This window comes from Oncorhynchus clarkii, chromosome 16 (assembly GCF_045791955.1).
Source record: "Oncorhynchus clarkii lewisi isolate Uvic-CL-2024 chromosome 16, UVic_Ocla_1.0, whole genome shotgun sequence".
In the NCBI taxonomy this organism is placed as follows: Eukaryota; Metazoa; Chordata; class Actinopteri; order Salmoniformes; family Salmonidae; genus Oncorhynchus; species Oncorhynchus clarkii.
Genome location: NC_092162.1, coordinates 1,478,025 through 1,499,967, shown reverse-complemented (window position 1 = coordinate 1,499,967; position 21,943 = coordinate 1,478,025). Strand labels below are relative to the sequence as shown.

The 21,943-nt window shown below is 41.5% G+C and overlaps 1 protein-coding gene across 3 annotated transcripts in view; it reads left to right on the top strand.

Moving 5' to 3' along the window:
• Nucleotides 1-21,943, top strand: part of LOC139367401 (geranylgeranyl diphosphate synthase 1) — a 38,469-nt gene that overhangs the window by 1,132 nt on the left and 15,394 nt on the right. For 2 of the 3 annotated variants that reach the window (XM_071105599.1, XM_071105601.1), the window contains exons 2-3: nt 11,186-11,289; nt 15,670-15,740. In XM_071105599.1, the coding sequence (XP_070961700.1) occupies nt 11,214-11,289; nt 15,670-15,740 (147 nt within the window). In that variant the 5' untranslated portion in view covers nt 11,186-11,213. The remainder of the gene's footprint in view (nt 1-11,185; nt 11,290-15,669; nt 15,741-21,943) is intronic. The other variant, XM_071105600.1, reaches the window with a different exon arrangement.

Here is a 21,943-nt window from a genome sequence, read left to right as displayed (position 1 = left end):
TATGATGAGGTCCCTCAGAATGGTGATAATATGGTATGGTGAGGTCTCTCAGTATGGTGATAATATGGTATGGTGAGGTCTCTCAGTATGGTGATAATATGGTATGGTGAGGTCTCTCAGTATGGTGATAATATGGTATGGTGAGGTCTCTCAGTATGGTGATAATATGGTATGGTGAGGTCTCTCAGTATGGTGATAATATGGTATGGTGATAATATGGTATGGTGAGGTCTCTCAGTATGGTGATAATATGGTATGGTGATAATATGGTATGGTGATAATATGGTATGGTGAGGTCTCTCAGTATGGTGATAATATGGTATGGTGAGGTCTCTCAGTATGGTGATAATATGGTATGGTGATGTCTCTCAATATGGTGATAATATGGTATGGTGATAATATGGTATAGTGAGGTCTCTCAGTATGGTGATAATATGGTACGGTGAGATCCCTCTATGGTGACGTAATGGCGAGGCCCCTCAGTGTGGTGAGGTCCCTGGTCATTCCCAGCCCTACTATGTATGCGACTGTAAGTTGATTATATTTTGGTAGCCTGCCCTAGACATTATTTCAGAATTGGTGGGCAGTCCATTATATAAAAATGTTTGAATTCAAACTTATTGCTGACAGGTCCACAACCATTTTGTCATGGTTCTCTCGCTTTCAGAAACTTACAGTCCTTTACCAGATACATCATAAATTGCTGCAAAAGATGTGTGGCAGAATGTTTACAATAAATGGACCCGTAGCTTACGTCAAATATGACAGTATATGGGTAGTCTACAGTATTGCCGTGACATCCGTGCCTATTTCATCTCTGAGCCTATAGCAAAGCAGGATATCGAAACACAATCTGTTGATGAGAAAAATATTAAACAACAATTTGTATTTTGCATAGAAGTGTGGGCTGTACAAATTACCCTACTTTTTAAATAGTTCTGAATATACACTCAAATGTTCAGAATGAGCAGACTATTTGTTTAAGTTTGGGGGAAAAGATCACTGCAAAATATCCACACTTTCTGCCCACACCTCTAACGGCAATGTGATAAGTTGCCTTTGCTCTTTCTTTTTAGAGACTGTCGTAGCCTAATGCCAATAGTCACGTTATTCAGCAAAACAAAGGGGGTTATTGTCACCATAAAAAGTGTATGGAGGTCATTTTGCAGGTGGAGTTTTAATGCCCGTTCATTCGCACTCAGTTTTACTTCCAGTCTAATTTATAATGGGAAAATGCGTATGTATGGTGTGCACCAAGTTTATAAATGTCAATATTTTTGTTTGTGCACATCATTTTCAGAAATAGTGCATGCTGGACTTTAGTGTGAAATGTACGCAACGGTTATAAATGAGGCCCCAGGCACCTGCTGGTGAATTTTGTTTTAAATTCAATCTGTCAGCACAGATTCAACACACATTAGCTTCTCAGGTAGCAAACGAAAGTTAGCTAGCTAAAGTACAGATAAAAGGGGGTTAGTTGTATACCTAGCTAGCTACAGCTAAAGTACAGATAAACGGGGGTTAGTTGTATAGCTAGCTAGCTAAAGTATAGATAAAAGGGGGTTAGTTGTATAGCTAGCTAGCTAAAGCTAAAGTATCGATAAAAGGGGGTTAGTTGTATACCTAGCTAGCTAAAGCTAAAGTATAGATAAAAGGGGGTTAGTTGTATAGCTAGCTAGCTAAAGCTAAAGTATCGATAAAAGGGGGTTAGTTATATACCTAGCTAGCTAAAGTATAGATAAAAGGGGGTTAGTTGTATAGCTAGCTAAAGCTAAAGTATAGATAAAAGGGGGTTAGTTGTATAGCTAGCTAGCTAAAGCTAAAGTATAGATAAAAGGGGGTTAGTTGTATAGCTAGCTAGCTAAAGCTAAAGTATAGATAAAAGGGGGTTAGTTGTATAGCTAGCTAGCTAAAGCTAAAGTATAGATAAAAGGGCGGTAGTTGTATACCTAGCTAGCTAAAGTATAGATAAACGGGGGTTAGTTGTATACCTAGCTAGCTAAAGTATAGCTAAAAGGGCGGTAGTTGTATAGCTAGCTTATCTTTTGGTTTAAACAACAAGGCAGAAAAGGACACAATCTCCACGAGCGTTGTAACTTCAAATGGAAAGAAGCGGAGGATAAGATTTAGTTTGAATTGAAGTGAAATAAATGTTATCTAGCTAGTTACATAAAACAGTAAGGGTGTCAGTGTCAACCTATTCATAGAGGATAAAGGGGGCTAGTGTTCCCGCTGGGGATGGGTGGTATTGATGCACGGACCGGTTTGGCTTTTTGTTTAACTGTATTTTAATGTTTTGGTTTGCTGAATGTCCGTTTTTTTTATAGTTTGCTCCGTTTGCTACTTGAAATCCTCTCTCTCCCTCTCCTTCCTGCTGCATGCTGCTAACCACACCAAGCCCCGCCCCCTATCACTCAAGGAGAGAGCAGTTGCTCAACCACAGTCACGAGCACTTTCTTGCTGTTCACTCTGCAGTTTAGTTTATTAGGATCCCCATTAGATACTGCACATACAGCAGCTTCTCTTCCCTCGGGTCTACATAATACATACACATACATGACAGTTATAGACAAGAACAACACAAGATAATTATTTTGATTATTTTGATTTCAGAGTTATATATTGGAGAGACAAGATACTATTCATATTGTTAAATTCGATCTTTAGAGAGGAGAGGTGTTGTGATACAATATGTTATTAAGTCTAAACATTCTTTTTTTTGACAGAGTGGCAGATCCACTATGACATGACTCTATACATAACTGAGTAACCTCTGGTAACAGATCATTCAATGATGACATGACTCTATACATAACTGAGTAACAGATCATTCCATGATCACATGACTCTATACATAACTGAGTAACAGATCATTCCATGATCACATGACTCTATACATAACGTGAGTGACACGTTAAATCTGTTTTTGGTTTGGGTACCGTGAAGAAACCCGTAGTGATGGGTCTGGTGGGTATGTATGTCTGTTCTGAAAGTGAATGAAAATATAGTTTACAAGTGGTTAGGCCTTTTCAACACACACACACTTTTCTTTAAAAGACTGAGCAGAAATTAACTACTTCTCTTAATCGTGAAAGGCTATCGTGTGTGTGTGTGTGTGTGTGTGTGTGTGTGTGTGTGTGTGTGTGTGTGTGTGTGTGTGTGTGTGTGTGTGTGTGTGTGTGTGTGTGTGTGTGTGTGTGTGTGTGTGTGTGTGTGTGTGTGTGTGTGTGTGTGTGTGTGTGTGTGTGTGTGTGTGTGTGTGTGTGTGTGTGTGTGTGTGTGTGTGTGTGTGTGTGTGCAGTTAAGTGCAAGGCGTGCTGCTCTGTTTTGAGCCAGCTGCAGCTTTGCTACGTCTTTCTTTGATGCACGGACAGTAATGAAGATCAGACTTGTTTTTATACCAGACATACTGTACCTCTCCCCCATCTTCACAACAACTTTGTCAATATAACTTGACCATGATAACTGACCATCCAATGTTCCTCCTAGGAGTTCGGCTACTTCAACGTGGTCAACGGTCACACCCTTTATACACACCTCCAGTTGAGGTGTAGGTCTGTGAGGAATGCTTTGAACCAAATACAATGATTTTGGTTTTAGATGTATTTGAGACCAATTTATTGGTATCCATTCTGACGCTGTCTGTAACTCATTGCCAGGAGTCTGTGTGCTCACTGGCTGTAGGTGCTGATGTGTAGAGTGTACAATCATATGCAAACAGTCATTTTAGCTTCTTCAAAGACAAGTGGCAAAAATCGTTTTGTGAGAATGGAGAAGAGTAACTTCCCAAGGCAACTGCCCTGAGGGATACCGCACTGTACATACAGTACCAGTCAAGAATTTGGGCACCTACTCATTCCAGGGTTTTTCTTAATTTTTAAAATATTTTCTACATTGTGGAATAATAGTGAAGACATCAAAACTATGAAATGACACATATGGAATCATGTAGTAACCAAAAAAATTGTTAAACATCCAAATATGTTTTATATTTGAGTTTCTTCAAAGTATCCACCCGTTGCCTAGATGGCAGCTTTTCACACTCTTTGGGATTCTCTCAGCCAGCATCATGAGGTAGTCACCTGGAATGCTTTTCAATTTAGAGGTGTGCCTTGTTAATTTGTGGAATTTCTTTCCTTCATAATTCATTTGAGCCAATCAGTTGTATTTGGTAAAATACCAAGTCCATATTATGGCAAGAACAGCTGAAAAAAGCAAAGAGAAACGACAGTCCATCATTATTTTAAGTCATGAAGGTCAGTCAATCCGGAAAATGTCAAGAACTGAAAGTTTCTTCAAGTGCAGTCGCAAAAACCATCAAGCACTATGATGAAACTGGCTTTCATGAGAACCGCCACAGGAAAGGAAGACCCAGAGTTATCTCTGCTAAAGAGGATTTAGAGTTCAGTAGAGTTACCAGCCTCAGAAATTGTAGCCCAAATAAATGCTTCATAGCAAATTTTATTTGTCACATGCACCGAATACAACAGGTGTAGGTAGACCTTACCATGAAATGCTTACTTACAGGCCCGTAACCAACAATGCAGTTCAAGAAAGAGCTAAGAAAAATATTTACTGAATAAACTAAAGTTAAAAAGTAATAAAGACTTCAAGTAACACATTTCAACATCAACTGTTAAGATGAGACTGCCTGAATCAGGCCTTCATGGTCAAATTGCTGCAAAGAAACCACTACTAAAGGACACCAATAAGAAGAAGAGACTTGCTTGGGCCAAGAAACATGAGCAGTGGACATTAGACCTGTGGAAATCCTGTCCTTTGGTCTGAGTCCAAATTTGAGATTTTTTTGCTTCCAACCGCCATGTCTTTGTGAGACGCAGAGTAGGTGAACAGATGATCTCCGCATGTGTGGTTCCTACCGTGAAGCGAGGAGGAGGTGTGGTGGTGTGGGGGTGCTTTGCTGGTGACACTGTCAGTGATTTATTTTGAACTCAGTGCACACTTAACTAGCCTGGCTACCACAGCATTCTTCAGTGATATGTCGTCCCATCTGGTTTTGGCTTAGTGGGACTATCATTTGTTTTTCAACAGGACAATGACCCAACACACCTCCAGGCTGTGTAAGGGCTATTTGACCAAAAAGGAGAGTGATGGAGTGTTGCATCAGATAACCTGGCCTCCACAATCCCCCGACCTCAACCCAATTGAGATGGTTTGGGATGAGTTGGATCGCAGAGTGAAGGAAAAGCAGCCAACAAGTGCTCAGCATAATGTGGTAACTCTTTCAAAACTGTTTGAAAAGCATTCCAGGTGAAGCTGGTTGAGAGAATGCCAAGAGTATGCAATGCTGTCATCAAGGCAAAGGGTGGCTACTTTGAAGAATCTCAAATATAAAATACATTTTGATTTGTTGAACTACATGATTCCATATGTGTTATTTCATAGATTTGATGTCTTCACTATTATTCTACAATGTAGAAAATAGTACAAATAAAGAAGTAGGAGTGTCTGAACTTTTGCCTGGTACTGTAGCTGATTATGAATACTCGGTTCTATTGGATAAGTAACTCTCCCACCATGTGATGGCAGGTCATGTAAAGCTATAACAAGTTCATTTTTTTTCAATAACAATATATGATCAATAACCTCAAACGCTACTCTGAAATCTAACAATCCAGTTAGTGTCATTCAATGTGGGGCGGCAGGGTAGCCTAGTGGTTAGAGCGTAGGGGAGGCAGGTAGCCTAGTGGTTAGAGCGTAGGGGAGGCAGGTAGCCTAGTGGTTAGAGTGTAGGGACGGCAGGTAGCCTAGTGGTTAGAGCGTAGGGGAGGCAGGTAGCCTAGTGGTTAGAGTGTAGGGGCGGCAGGTAGCCTAGTGGTTAGAGTGTAGGGGCGGCAGGTAGCCTAGTGGTTAGAGTGTAGGGGCGGCAGGTAGCCTAGTGGTTAGAGTGTAGGGGCGGCAGGTAGCCTAGTGGTTAGAGTGTAGGGGCGGCAGGTAGCCTAGTGGTTAGAGTGTAGGGGCGGCAGGTAGCCTAGTGGTTAGAGTGTAGGGGCGGCAGGTAGCCTAGTGGTTAGAGGGTAGGGGCGGCAGGTAGCCTAGTGGTTAGAGCGTAGGGGCGGCAGGGTAGCCTAGTGGTTAGAGTGTAGGGATGGTAGGTAGCCTAGTGGTTAGAGCGTTGGACTAGTAAGGTTGGTTGTCAGCTCGGGGATTTGAACTTGCAAGGTACAAATCTGTCGCTCTGCCCCTGAACAGGCAGTTAACCCACTGTTCCTAGGCCGTCATTGAAAATAATAATTTGTTCTTAACTGACTTGCCTAGTTAAATAAAAGGTAAAATAAAAATAAAAATGAACAAAAGTATGAACGCAAACAATTCAAAGACTTTACTGAGTTACAGTTCATATAAGGAAATCAGTCAGTTGAAATTCATTAGGCCCAAATCTGTCTTTCACATGAATGGGAATAGAGATCTGCATCTGTTCACAGATGTAAAATAAAAAACGGTATGGCCGTGGATCAGAACCTGTCCGTATCTGGTTTCACCACCATCAGGCTGTTGATTGTGGCCTGTGGAATGTTGTCCCACTCCTCTTCAATGTCTCTGTCAAGTTGCTGGATATTGGCGGGAACTGGAACATGCTGTCATACACATCGATCCAGAGCATCCCAAACATGCTCAATGGGTGACATGTTTAGTATGTCTGCAGGCCATGGAAGAACTGGGACATTTTCAGCTTCCAGGAATTGTGTACAGATCCTTGCGACATGGAGCCGTGCATTATCATGCTGAAACAGGAGGTGATGACAGAGGAGGAAGGGCACGACAATGGGCCTCAGGATCTCGTCATTGTATCTCTGTGCATTCAAATTGCCATCGCTAAAATGCAATAGTGTTCATTGCACGTAGCTTACGCCTGCCCATACCATAACCCCACCACCACCATGGGGCACTCTGTTCACAACGTTGACATCAGCAAACCGCTCACTCACACGACTCCATACGCGTGGTCTGCGATTGTGAGGCCGGTTAGACTTACTGCCAAATTCTCTGCCAAATTCTCTAAAACCATGTTGGTGGCTTATGGTAGAGAAATGAGCATTCAATTCTCTGGCAACATTTCTGCCAATTGCACGCTTCCTGAAAACATGAGACATCTGTAGCATTGTGTTGTGTGACACATTTTAGAGTGGCCTTTTTATTATCACCAGCACAAAGTGCACCTATGTAATGATCATGCTGTTTAAACAGCTTCTTGATATGCCACACCTGTCAGGTGGATGAATTATCTTGGCAAAATGAGAAATGCTCACTTAACAGGGATGTAAACAAATTTGTGCACAAAAAATTGAGAAATGTTCTGTTTTTTATTTATTTCAACTCTTGAAACATGGGACCAACACTTAACATGTTGCGTTTTTATATTTGTGTGTTTTATTTTATTTCTACTCTGACATGCCACGACCCACCATTTAGTTTGACTGTTTGTAAGCTTTCCTATTATATCAAATTCAATGTTTTGTCTTTTCCAGATGTCATGGTGTGGTGGGTTTTATCTACTGAATGTTTTGGCAAAAACCCCTTCTTACCCCTTCATTCCAAACATGTAACATGGAACGTTTATTTTTGTTTGTTTAGATCGAAAGGGATACTGTCAAAAAGTGACTGTTGTGTAAATTACTTTTGAATTCAGTCACTCAATTAGCCATGTCAGCTAACAATGTTTTTATATTGGTAAGTTGGACTAGTCAGCTATCTAAACTCGTAGTAATCATGAACATATACCGACTCGGCAAGAAGGGTGCCCACGGGTGACCTCCCCATTTTGATTTCGTCATTCACTCTGTCATAACTTTTTTTTTTTTCAGTCACTTTGGCACATTTCAGATGTACGTGGTATATTTAAGTACAACATTTTGAACTGATAACACTTGTAATGCCCACTATCTTATGTTCAACACTTTTTTTGATTGTTAATTCATTGGGATTTCACATCTTTCACCCCTGAAACACTACAGGAATATGGCTCTGAACATAAACACTAACACCTCCGTCACAGGAATTCCTGTCTCTTCTCTTGCATTGTTACTTACTGTATCATCAAAGGAAGTATCTGAGTCTCAGAGATGGTCAATATATGAATGTTATCTGATGTAAGCAAGCCTCTGATTTCATTAACCTTATTTCTAAGGCTACATACAGTGTACAAACTTTTTAGGAACACTTTCCTAATATTGTGTTGAACCCACTATTGCCCTCAGAACTGCCTCAATTCATTGGGGCTTGGACTCAACGTGTCGAGAGCGTTCCACAGGGTTGCCGGCCCATGTTGACTACAATTCCACAGTTGTGTCACGTTAGCTGGATGTCCTTTGGGTGGTGGACCTTTCTTGATACACACGGGGAAACTGTTGCGGGTGAAAAACCCAGCAACATTGTAGTTCTTGATACACTCAAACCGGTGCGCCTGGCACCCACTACCATACCTCGTTCAAATATTTTTTGTTGTTGCCCATTCAACCTCCTGAATGGCACACAATCCATAACTCACTTGTCTCGAGGCTTAAAAATCCTTCTTTAAACCGGTCTCTCCGCCTACACTGATTTTGAAGTGGATTTAACAAGTGACATCCAATAAGGGATCACTGCTTTCAGCTGGTCCGTCTGTCATGGACAGAGCAGGTGTTCCCACAGTACATACTTTCATTTTAATCCCAGCCCCCAGCTCCACGAGGCCTCTTGCCATCCATTGTAAATATTATTTCTTTCTTAATTTACTTGCCGGATAAAATAAAGAATTCTAATTAAATGCGTAGGATCAATCATCAGGGTATTGTAAAACCGTTGCTACTGTAATAATGTAGAATGCCATTTCTGTGTTGTGTTGAATTCCATTTCTGCCAACATTGTACAAGAACCTTTTCTACTTGACTTGTCAACTGATACAGTATCGCCTGTCTCTGCTTGAAATTCATCTTCCTCGACAGACCCTGTCCCTTGTTATTTCCAGCTTCAACAGATTAAAACCCATCCTCTTAGTCTTTTCAACCTCTCTTTTCCCTCCAATCCTCCGCTCTTAACCAATTACCCAACTCCTTCTGAAAATATTCAACTTTTCCAAGCCAAAATCTATTTTTAGAGAGAGAGAGAGACACATACTAAGCCCTGTACTCCCTCAGTCTCTCTGACATGTCAACAGTGTGACCTTTTTTTAAATTAATTTTTTTATATATAGACAGGTGTGTTTCTTCCATGCCCAAGCAAATGAATTGGCCACAGGTGGACTCCAGTTGTAGTGACATCTCAAGGATGATCACATTTAAATTGGATGCACCGGAGCTCAATTTGGAGTGTCATAGCAAAGAGGTGTGAGTACTTATGAAAATTCAGATGTTTCTAATTTTGTCATTATAGGGTATTGGGTGAGAAATAAATTTAAATTAATTTTGAAATTAGGCTGTAACAATATAATAAGTCAAGGGGTATTGTTACGCACGCCTCTATGAAGAGGGAACGCAACACCCTGCTACAACTAAATTATCTGTGAAGTGAAAGAGGTATGGACTGTAGGTGTGAGTAAGGATGACAACAGACAGAATGTGGTACCGTTTTACAAGGACTTTATTCCTTTACACGGTAATATGGGGAAAAGGGGCTGGACGGAACCAAAGCAAAGAAAGTAAATCTCAAAGCCCCCCTCTCCTATCTTACCTGCCTACCCACCACTTACCTAATTTAGCACCACCTGGTGCCCTAACCAAAATACAGGGGGTGGTCCGCCCAAGTCTTACCTAGTGTACCTAGACAATGAATATACTACGGGTATATGTATGTCCGCGGGCCTCTTGCCTAAGCACTCCCAAGGTGCCTTCCCCTGCCCCCCTGGGAACAAATGAAACAGGATATTAAACAATTTCAAACTAACAAAGGACATCAAATAAGCTCCATCTGAGCAACAAACTCATAGAACATAGCAAGAACAAACTCCCAGCAAGATCAACCTCTAGCAAAAACTCTATCACAAACAATCGCTCAGCAATGACCTCAGCAAAATCTCTCTAGCAAAATCTCTCTCAGCAATCCCTACCTCCAAAATCTCTCTCAGTAATCCCTACCTCCAAAAATCTCTCTATGCAATCCCTACCTCCAAAAATCTCTATGCAATCCCTACCTCCAAAAATCTCTATGCAATCCCTACCTCCAAAAATCTCTCTCTCCTGAACAGAACACTGGCTTTTATATAGCTTCAGAATGAATGTAACTGGAGACAGCTGTGTCTTGACGAGGGGGCGGGGTCAGCTCTCCAATTAGCCCTGGAGTCGACCAATCAGCTGCTTGAGGGATTTCAGGAAGCCATTTCCTGAAATAAAACACATGCAAATACACAAACTACAACATAAACTGGGGAACGTAACAGGTATGAATGCACTGTACATGTGAAAATTGCACCAAAAGTATTGACTTAAAAACAAAAATCTCCACCCCATCTAAAATAATATGAAGATTGCAGGACATTAGCTGGAAAACTGCAGAAAAAATATACCTGCCCCATGGCAAAATGGGTAGAATAGGAAATTCACTTTAAAACTTCAAAAATGTTCCCTGCCATCAAGAGGGGGCCACTAAATGTTTTGCCTCCAGCACATCACAGCTCTAGCTTGGCTTCATGAACTCACTAGGGACTTTATCTCATATTAATCGTGTCCATCTGACAGTGTTTATTTTTTGTTTAAAATCTCTGAATTATTTTAGATTTACTTTGATCAAGTTGGCTATAAATCGATATCTGAATGTGCTGGAGTGACACCCAGTCCCTCCTGCTGCTCTACTTAATGTACTGACTGCAGGCTTGTCAGTGGCTGCGACGTTCAGAAAGGAGTTGATGGACAGTCTGAAGAGCGAATCAAATGGTAGGAGGGACGTCCCACCTTCGAGTGGTTTCAGATTTCCCATCCTACACCACAGGCGTGCGGTAGGTCCTAGGGTGTCCACAGATTTATAAGTGAACATGTTGGTCTGAGAGGTTTTAGGAACTCAAGTAGTGCACACGTTCTCATGCCCTAAGTAGTGCACACGTTATGAGCAGGGACAAAGGTAGTGCACTATGTGTGCGGAATAGGGGGCCATTTACCACAGAGTACTTTTTTGAAATTAGTTTTCTTTGTCGATTTAAAAAATATATATATTCTGTTTTATTTTTGTTAGTTCTCTTTCTCTACTCCTGCAGGTTCATTGATTGGTGGAAACCGTAAGTGATGGATGGAGACATGGATCCAACAGGGCCCGAGAGGATTCTGCTGGAACCCTACAAGTACCTGCTACAGCTGCCAGGTACACATATACACACATATACACATATGCACACACACATATACACACACACACACACACACATATACACACACACACACATATATATACACACACACACACACACACAGTGTAGCTGCCAGGTACACATATACACATATGCACACACACATATACACATATGCACACACATATATACACACACACACACACACATATACACACACACACACATATATATATACACACACACACACACACACAGTGTAGCTGCCAGGTACACATATACACACATATACACATATGCACACACATATATATACACACACACACACACACACATATATATACACACACACACACACACACAGTGTTGCTGCCAGGTACACATATACACACATATACACATATGCACACACACATATACACATATGCACACACATTTATACACACACACACACACACATATACACACACACACACATATATATACACACACACACACACACACAGTGTAGCTGCCAGGTACACACACGCATACACACGCACACGCGTACGTACTGTGTAGCTGTCAGGTACACACACACACACTTTGCAGCTGTCAGGTAAGGAAGGCCCTACAGCCATGATACCAACATGTCGGAAACAGCTGGTGGTCCTTGGCTGTGTGGTTTTCATTAAACTCACATAGCCTGTATGAGACGTTTCGTAGACCACACATGTATTCCCCATCTTTCAGCTCCGGTAGTTATCTTAGTCCTATAGATCCTCCTTTTGAATCCGGAGCCCTAAAGAAATAGGCGTTTTCTGGAGGTGACGTCATCCTGTAATGGACTAGGGAGCAGAACATCAAGCTGTTGGGAACAGCCCCTTGAGGTAGTGATCAACGTGACCATCTGCCTTAAAACGGCACTCCTGTCTCCTTTCCTCACCTCATTTAACACCTGATTTACTTCACTTTCCTTTTTTAGTTCTCTATTGTTTCTCAAACAACGGTGGATGCCGATAACATCATGGATTCCCATCAGACCAAATCCTTCAGTACTCCTTGAACTTTTCAGTTGTCAAAAAAAACAAAAAAAAACACTGTTTTGCTCAAAACATATTTTTTACCCTTTTAGTGCAGTATCATTGAACTCATTCCATGGAGGACCTAGTGTCTGCTGGTTTTTTGGTTTGTCCTTTTCAATTAAGACCTAAACAACCAGGTGAGGAGAGTTCCTTACTAATTATGTGACGTTAATTCAGCAATCAAGTACAAGGGAGGAGCGAACCTGCAGACACTCGGCCCTCCGTGGCATGAGTTTGACATGTGCTTTAGTGTGTGTACTTTACTGTAGTCATAGTGCCTTAGGAAAGTATTTGACTTTTTCCACATTTTGTTACGTTACAGCCTTATTCAAATAATTGAAGAGGGGGGGAAAATGTAATCAATCTACACAAAGTGAAAGTATGTTTTTTTTAACATAATCACTAAACACAGATCACACCAAAATAAATATTAGGCACTGTTAAAATATTCACACTGAGAAAACAACCAGGAAATTGCTTTCAAATAGAAATCTATTTAAAGTTTTGGGACGTAGTGCCGCCCCTATTTACACAAATGACACGTCACTTAATGCAGTACTTCCTAGTTCCATGTATCAAACAGTTATTTCAGTTATATTAAAACCTCTTAGAGCTACCCCCTACTTTTTTCAATTCCCGCTTGAAGACATACCCAAATCTAACAGCCTGTAGCTCAGGCACAGAACCAAGGATATGCATATTCTTGGTACCATTTGAAAGAAAACACTCTGAAGTTTGTGTAAATGTGAATTGAATGTAGGAGAATATAACACAATAGATCTGGTTTAGATAATACAATGAACAAAAACATATGTTTTTTTCTTTTTATTGTTGTATCATCATCTTTAAAATGAACAAGATAAAATAAACATTCAGATAGGATGATGGGGACAATTTCAGTGAAAAACATAAGAGGGCAACAGTGCTTGTGCAAACTTTCAGAATGATAACTTCCAAAATGAGTGTGCTACATGACATTTGTCACCCAGGTGTCCCACACAAGTAGCCCAAATGTACCCAAGTGGCCAAATTGGTGAAGTTATACATTTTGAATGGAATAACTATATACAAAATATTTTATATTATGACAGACCAGCTAGATCTACTGTCTTTATTATATTACAACAGACCAGCTGTATCTACTGTCTCCATTTCACTTTGGCCATTGTTGTGGGCCTGCCCTCCCCTCAACAGCCTCAAATAGGCTATTTCATTTCACAAATAATATTTTATATTATTAATTTCAAACAACGGCATTAGCATGAGAAGAACTTACCAGTCCAAAACGATGTCCTCTCCCGTTCAAAAAATATTCCTCCATTTGGGAATGGCTAAATGAATCGTACTCGATCAATTTCTTCTAAAATTGTGTGTTCATCTGTATATCTAGACTTAGATTTAGCTTTCCCTGACTTAGTCGCCATACTGATTGCTATATAAACAGCTGAATATGCGCTTTACCAAAACAGTGCTGTGCGCAACATGCGTAGCTCCTTCCGGAATGAATTGTCAATGGCGAATGAACCTCTTTACGCTGATCAAGACGATCAGTGGTCATTGGGTTAAAATACAGTCAATCAACGAAACAGCGGGCAAATCATTGGTGCACAATGATGTCACTACTTGTTGTCTAAAAATCGGTTTCTTTCAGACAATACGTCCTGCGAAATGACCCATCAGGTTTGGTTGTGTTACAAACAAACCAGTTGATTACAGTGAAACCAAACATGACTGGAAAAGTCACGTTCTGTGTGGGTTATTTACCTGGAATGTGTCGTCGAAAATGGAATGAGACGGAATTCACGACACAAGCGGTTCACAAAATGTTTCGTGTTAGGCTATAAAACGGATTTTATCAAACAAAAGACCATTCATTGTGTAACAATGAGCATTGGGATTGCAAACAGAGGAAGATCGTCAAAGGTAAACAATTTATTTTATTGCAGATTGTGATTTTGTTACACCTGTGCTGGTTGAAATAGTTGTTTTTTATGGGGCTCTATCCTCAGATAATTGCATCGTATTCTTTCGCAGTAAATCCTTTTTTAAATCTGACAACGCAGTTTGATTAGCAAGATTCTAGGCTTTCTAAACATGTGAGACACTTGTATTTTCATGAATGTTTAATATGACTATTTATGTAGCGATCACTGTATGTTGTCGAATTTCATCCCGCTACCGGCTTCCGTGCGCAGAGAGGTTAAAACCAGGAAAATCTGAACTTCTGCTGATTACAGACCCTTTAAGTTTTAAAAAATCTAGTTTTACCAGACTTGATACATATCAGTCAAACAGGGTTTATTAAAAATACACACATGTTTATCTTGTTTTTGTAAGTATCAGTAATGTCTGTTGATGCTGAACAGGCTTTTGACAGGCTTGAATGTCATTTTACATTCAAAACTTTGGACGCTTGCAACTTTACAGCTGAAATAATAGATTTTATAAATATTATATAAATGTCCTAAAGCAAAAATATACGCAAATAATACGTGATCAGATAAAATTGCTTAAGAAAAGGGCACAAGACAGGGATGTCCTCTCTCCCCCTCATGTTTACGCTGGCAATTCAATTTTTTGGGGCCTTCTTCTATACCAGGCGGTGTCAGGTCCTGGATGGCAGGGAGCACCGCTCCAGTCATGTGTTCCTATATGGGTAGGAAGTACATGGGGGCAAAAGTCTCATCTCCTCCGTCTTCTCTCATCCGTGACCCTTAAACCGATAAGTGGTCGAGGAGAGTGTCAATTCATTAGTATTAGTCATTCATTATTCATTATTATTATTATTCAGTAGTATTCACACCTCCTCCAGAACCTTCTCTCCTAAACAAAGCTGACAAAATAACTGTAGAAATGCCTTTCATCTTTTGTAGTAAACCCATTCGGGTTTATAGAAGGGTTTTTAATATTCTAGTAAACCTGGTTTTTACTGTAGAAGGCTTTTATCATACTCCAGATTCAATGGGATGTTTTCTGGAATGTGTCCCAAAATAGTATTCCCCATATAGTGCACTACTTTTGACCAGGTCCGTGTTTTATATACGGTATAGTAGTGCCCTAATATAGGGCATAGAGTGCCATTTGGGATACAGTCCTGGTTGTTCAAAGTAAAGAAGTGAGGAAATACTTTTTAGCTTCCTGTTGAGCTTTGAAACATGTTTGTGTCACAAATGGCACCCTATTCCTTATGTAGCACACTACTTTTGAGCGAATAGGGTTTAATTTGGGATGCAAGCATGGCAGTGGTCTTTGTTTGTCAATAGTACTCCATACTCTGTCATTTATTTTTTATTTTTTATTAAACAAACTTTTCCTTTTGGACTTTTTCAGGAAAACAAGTACGGACTAAACTCTCTCAGGCGTTTAACCACTGGCTCAATGTTCCCGAGGACAAACTTCAGGTAAGGACCGGAATGTTTCAATGAGGCTATTCCCCAAATGGGGAACCTGGTCAAAGGTAGTGCACTATTAAGGGAATAGGGATCCTATTATAGCATCCTTTTATTATTAAGGGAATAGGGTTGCATCCTTTTAACATTCAACTTTATAAATACTCTGTAAATACGGGTTTGTACGAAAATCCTGAAAAACTCATGTAATTAAATGTTGTGTTCCAGGCCTGTAAAAGTCATGAAAATTTGTTACATTTTGGTTCATGTAATTCATTTAGGCACACTTTTTTTTAAAATTATTATAATTTTTTTAATGTATCAATCACTTACAAATCTGGCACCACCTGAGTATGTGTGCCAATGCGAGTGGGCCACTGGTCACGGAGAGAGAGTGAGACGGTACAGCAGCAGGTATAACGTAATGACAACAGACTCTATCTAGATACGGTGCCTTAGGAGAGTATTCAGACCGCTTCACTTTTTCCACATTTTGTTACGGTAAGTTGCCTTATTCTATAAAAGATTGAATTCTAAAAAACATCCTCAGCAATTTACACACAATATCCCATAATGACAAACCTGAAAACAGATTTGCAAAAATGTTAAAAAAAAAAAAGAAACGTATACCTTATTTACATAATTATTCAGGCCCTTTATATAGGTTTTTAGACATTTTTGCAGATGTATTAAAAGCAGAAATGTAAATACGCTGTAAGTATTCAGACAGTTTGCTATGAGACTCAAAATTGAGCTCAGGTGCATCCTGTTACCATTAGTCATCCTTGATGTTTCTACAACTTGATTGGAGTCCACCTGTGGTGAATTTAATTGATTGGACAAGATTTTGGAAAGGCACACACCTGTCTATATAAGGTCCCACAGTTGACAGTGCATGTCAGAGCAGAAACCAAGCCATGAGGTTGAAGGAATTGTCCGTAGAGCTCCGAGACAGGATTGTGTTGAGGCACAGATCTGGGGAAGGGTACCAAGACATTTCTGCAGCACTCCACCAATCTGACCTTTGTGGTAGAGTGGCCAGATGGAAGCCACTCCTCAGTAAAAGGCACATGACCGCCTGCTTGGAGTTTGCCAAAAGGCACCTGAAGACTCTCGGACCATGAGGAACAAGATTCTCTGGTCTGATGAAACCAAGATTAAACCCTTTGGCCTGAATGCCAAACGTCACGTCTGGAGGAAACCTGGCACCATCCCTACGGTGAAGCATGGTGGTGGCAGAATCCTGCTATGGGGATGTTTTTCAGGGGCAGGGACTGGGAGACTAGTCAGGATCGAGGGAAAGATAGCCTTGATGAGAACCTGCTCCAGAGCTCTCAGGACCTCAAACTGGGGTGAAGGTTTACCTTCCAACAGGACAACGACACTAAGCACACAGCCAAGACAACACAGGAGTGGCTTCGGGACAAGTCTCTGAGTGGCCTAGCCAGAGCCCGGACTTAAACCTGATTGAACATCACTGGAGAGACCTGAAAATAGCTGTGCAGCAATGCTCCCCATCCAACCTGACAGAGCTTGAGAGGATCTGCAGAGAAGAATGGGTTAGGGTTAGGAGAACCTCATCAAATCAAATGTTATTAGTCACATGCCCCGAATACAACCAGAAATGCTGAATACAACAGGTGTAGTAGACCTTACAGTGAAATGCTGAATACAACAGGTGTAGTAGACCTCACAGTGAAATGCTGAATACAACAGGTGTAGTAGACCTCACAGTGAAATGATGAATACAACAGGTGTAGTAGACCTTACAGTGAAATGCTGAATACAACAGGTGTAGTAGACCTTACAGTGAAATGCTGAATACAACAGGTGTAGTAGACCTCACAGTGAAATGCTGAATACAACAGGTGTAGTAGACCTTACAGTGAAATGCTGAATACAACAGGTGTAGTAGACCTTACAGTGAAATGCTGAATACAACAGGTGTAGGAGACCTTACAGTGAAACGCTGAATACAACAGGTGTAGTAGACCTCCCAGTGAAATGCTGAATACAACAGGTGTAGTAGACCTCACAGTGAAATGCTGAATACAACATGTGTAGTAGACCTCACAGTGAAATGCCGAATACAACAGGTGTAGTAGACCTCACAGTGAAATGCTGAATACAACAGGTGTAGTAGACCTGACAGTGAAATGCTGAATACAACATGTGTAGTAGACCTCACAGTGAAATGCTGAATACAACAGGTGTAGTAGACCTTACAGTGAAATACTGAATAATACTGAATATTACTGCACTGTTGGAGCTAGGAACACAAGCATTTAGTTAGATATTACTGTACTGTTGGAGCTAGGAACACAAACATTTAGTTAGATATTACTGCACTGTTGGAGCTAGGAACACAAGCATTTAGTTAGATACTAATGCACTGTTGGAGCTAGAAACACAAGCATTTAGTTAGATACTACTGCACTGTTGGAGCTAGGAACACAAGCATTTAGTTAGATACTACTGCACTGTTGGAGCTGGGAACACAAGCATCTAGTTAGATACTACTGCACTGTTGGAGCTAGAAACACAAGCATTTAGCTAGATATTACTGCACTGTTGGAGCTAGAAACACAAGCATTTAGTTAGATACTACTGCACTGTTGGAGCTAGGAACACAAGCATTTAGTTAGATATTACTGCACTGTTGGAGCTAGAAACACAAGCATTTAGTTAGATACTACTGCACTGTTGGAGCTGGGAACACAAGCATTTAGTTAGATACTACTGCACTGTTGGAGCTAGAAACACAAGCATTTAGTTAGATATTACTGCACTGTTGGAGCTGGGAACACAAGCATCTAGTTAGATACTACTGCACTGTTGGAGCTAGAAACACAAGCATTTAGTTAGATATTACTGCACTGTTGGAGCTAGAAACACAAGCATTTAGTTAGATATTACTGCACTGTTGGAGCTAGAAACACAAGCATTTAGTTAGATATTACTGCACTGTTGGAGCTAGAAACACAAGCATTTAGTTAGATACTACTGCACTGTTGGAGCTAGGAACACAAGCATTTAGTTAGATACTACTGCACTGTTGGAGCTAGAAACACAAGCATTTAGTTAGATACTACTGCACTGTTGGAGCTGGGAACACAAGCATTTAGTTAGATACTACTGTACTGTTGGAGCTAGAAACACAAGCATTTAGTTAGATACTACTGCACTGTTGGAGCTAGGAACACAAGCATTTAGTTAGATACTACTGCACTGTTGGAGCTAGGAACACAAGCATTTAGTTAGATATTACTGCACTGTTGGAGCTAGAAACACAAGCATTTAGTTAGATACTACTGCACTGTTGGAGCTGGGAACACAAGCATTTAGTTGGATACTACTGCACTGTTGGAGCTAGAAACACAAGCATTTAGTTAGATATTACTGCACTGTTGGAGCTGGGAACACAAGCATCTAGTTAGATACTACTGCACTGTTGGAGCTAGAAACACAAGCATTTAGTTAGATATTACTGCACTGTTGGAGCTAGAAACACAAGCATTTAGTTAGATATTACTGCACTGTTGGAGCTAGAAACACAAGCATTTAGTTAGATACTACTGCACTGTTGGAGCTAGGAACACAAGCATTTAGTTAGATACTACTGCACTGTTGGAGCTAGAAACACAAGCATTTAGTTAGATACTACTGCACTGTTGGAGCTGGGAACACAAGCATTTAGTTAGATACTACTGTACTGTTGGAGCTAGAAACACAAGCATTTAGTTAGATACTACTGCACTGTTGGAGCTAGGAACACAAGCATTTAGTTAGATACTACTGCACTGTTGGAGCTAGAAACACAAGCATTTAGTTAGATACTACTGCACTGTTGGAGCTGGGAACACAAGCATTTAGTTAGATACTACTGCACTGTTGGAGCTAGAAACACAAGCATTTAGTTAGATACTACTGTACTGTTGGAGCTGGGAACACAAGCATTTAGTTAGATACTACTGCACTGTTGGAGCTGGGAACACAAGCATTTCGCTACACCGTTAATAACAGCTGCTAAATATGTGTATTTGACCAATACAATTTGATTTGAACTCTGGTCCCCTCGCGGGCAGCTCAACTCCGGTCCCCTCGCGGGCAGCTCAACTCCGGTCCCCTCGCGGGCAGCTCAACTCCGGTCCCCTCGCGGGCAGCTCAACTCCGGTCCCCTCGCGGGCAGCTCAACTCCGGTCCCCTCGCGGGCAGCTCCCGGGCTCTTGATATTCCAGTGAGCCCTATGCCCCTCTGACTTGAGGTAAATAGAAAATTAAAGGTGTATTTATATGAGATGCCAAATGAAGAGACATTTGTTCTGTTTGACTGGCATGTTGGCAGCCTCCATTTTTAAATGCAGAACATGTGACCAGATTCAGTGTGCGTGTACAAAGAGCTCCCTAAACAACGGGTGACATGTTGTCTTCATACACTATCTGTTATTGTGTCACAGCACAGCGATTACACAGCTCTCCTCCCTATCAATTCAATTTCAATTTAATTCTCGCTCTCCTCTCTCTGCGCACTCGCTCTCTGTGCGCTCTCCTTTCTCTCTCTCTTTCTCTCTCTTTCTCTCTTCCTCTCTCTTTCTCTCTTTCTCTCTTTCTCTCCTCTCTGCTCGCTCTCCTTTCTCTTCTCTCTCTCTCTCCGCTCGCTCTCCTTTCTCTCTCTCTCTCTCCGCTCGCTCTCCTTTCTCTCTCTCTCTCCGCTCGCTCTCCTTTCTCTCTCTCTCTCCGCTCGCTCTCCTTTCTCTCTCTCTCTCTCCGCTCGCTCTCCTTTCTCTCTCTCTCTACGCTCGCTCTCTGCGCTCGCTCTCTGCTTCATCTCCCCCTCTCTCTTCATCTCTGTGCGGCAGCGTGGTTTATTTGGCAGTAAACTCTCCCTGAACCCGGCCAACAGACTGAGTGTGCTTGCCGCCATCATTAACAAGCGGTCTGTCAGGCACTGTAGTCAGTCGCCTCAACACCATGGAAACAGCACAGATACAGCCAGCCAGTGACTGGTTCACCCATGTCTCTGTCATCTGTCCAGCTGTTTATTTATTCTCCATCAGGAAACACACACCTCTTTACATGGTACTATTTCTATGATCCAGAGCTTCCATCTGTAGGCGTCTGACTCCTGAAACCCCTTGACCAGCTACAGCCTCTCTAGCAGCCTCCAGCCTAGACCTGGCAATACAATTTTGACTGTCTTGAGGTTCTCTGTACTGTGGCCCTGTCTGGGAACTGCAGCTAGTAATTAGTACAGTAGTTGCCTCTTGCTCTGCCTAGTGGTCTGTGGGTATACAGTGAGTCAGGGGAGCTCTGTAGGCTAGTAGTGTAGGGGTCAGGAGAGCTCTGTAGGCTATTAGTGTAGGGGTCAGGAGAGCTCTGTAGGCTAGTAGTGTAGGGGTCAGGAGAGCTCTGTAGTGTAGGGGTCAGGGGAGCTCTGTAGACTAGTAGTGTAGAGGTCAGGGGAGCTCTGTAGTCTAGTGGTCAGGGGAGCTCTGTAGACTAGTAGTGTAGGGGTCAGGGGAGCTCTAGGCTAGTGGTGTAGGGGTCAGGGGAGCTCTGTAGACTAGTAGTGTAGGGGTCAGGGGAGCTCTGTAGTGTAGGGGTCAGGGGAGCTCTGTAGTGTAGGGGTCAGGGGAGCACAAGTGTAGGGGTCAGGGGAACTCTGTAGACTAGTAGTGTAGGGGTCAGGGGAGCTCTAGGCTAGTGGTGTAGGGGTCAGGGGAGCTCTGTAGTGTAGGGGTCAGGGGAGCTCTGTAGACTAGTAGTGTAGGGGTCAACAGTTTTAGCAAGTCGGTTAGGACATCTACTTTGTGCATGACACAACTCATTTTTCCAACAATTGTTTACAGACAGATTATTTCACTTAAAATTCACTGTATCACAATTCTAGTGGGTCAGAAGTTTACATACACTAAGTTGACTTGTGCCTTTAAACAGCTTGGAAAATTCCAGAAAATGATGTCATGGCTTTAGAAGCTTCTGATAGGCTAATTAACATAATTTGAGTCAATTGGAGGTTTACCTGTGGATGTATTTCAAGGCCTACCTTCAAACTCAGTGCCTCTTTGCTTGACATCAGCCAAGACCTCATAAAAAAATTGTACGTACCAGGTTAGGAGGACTGAGGTTGAGGTTAGGAGGACTGAGGTTGAGGTTAGGAGGACTGAGGTTGAGGTTAGGAGGACTGAGGTTGAGGTTAGGAGGACTGAGGTTGAG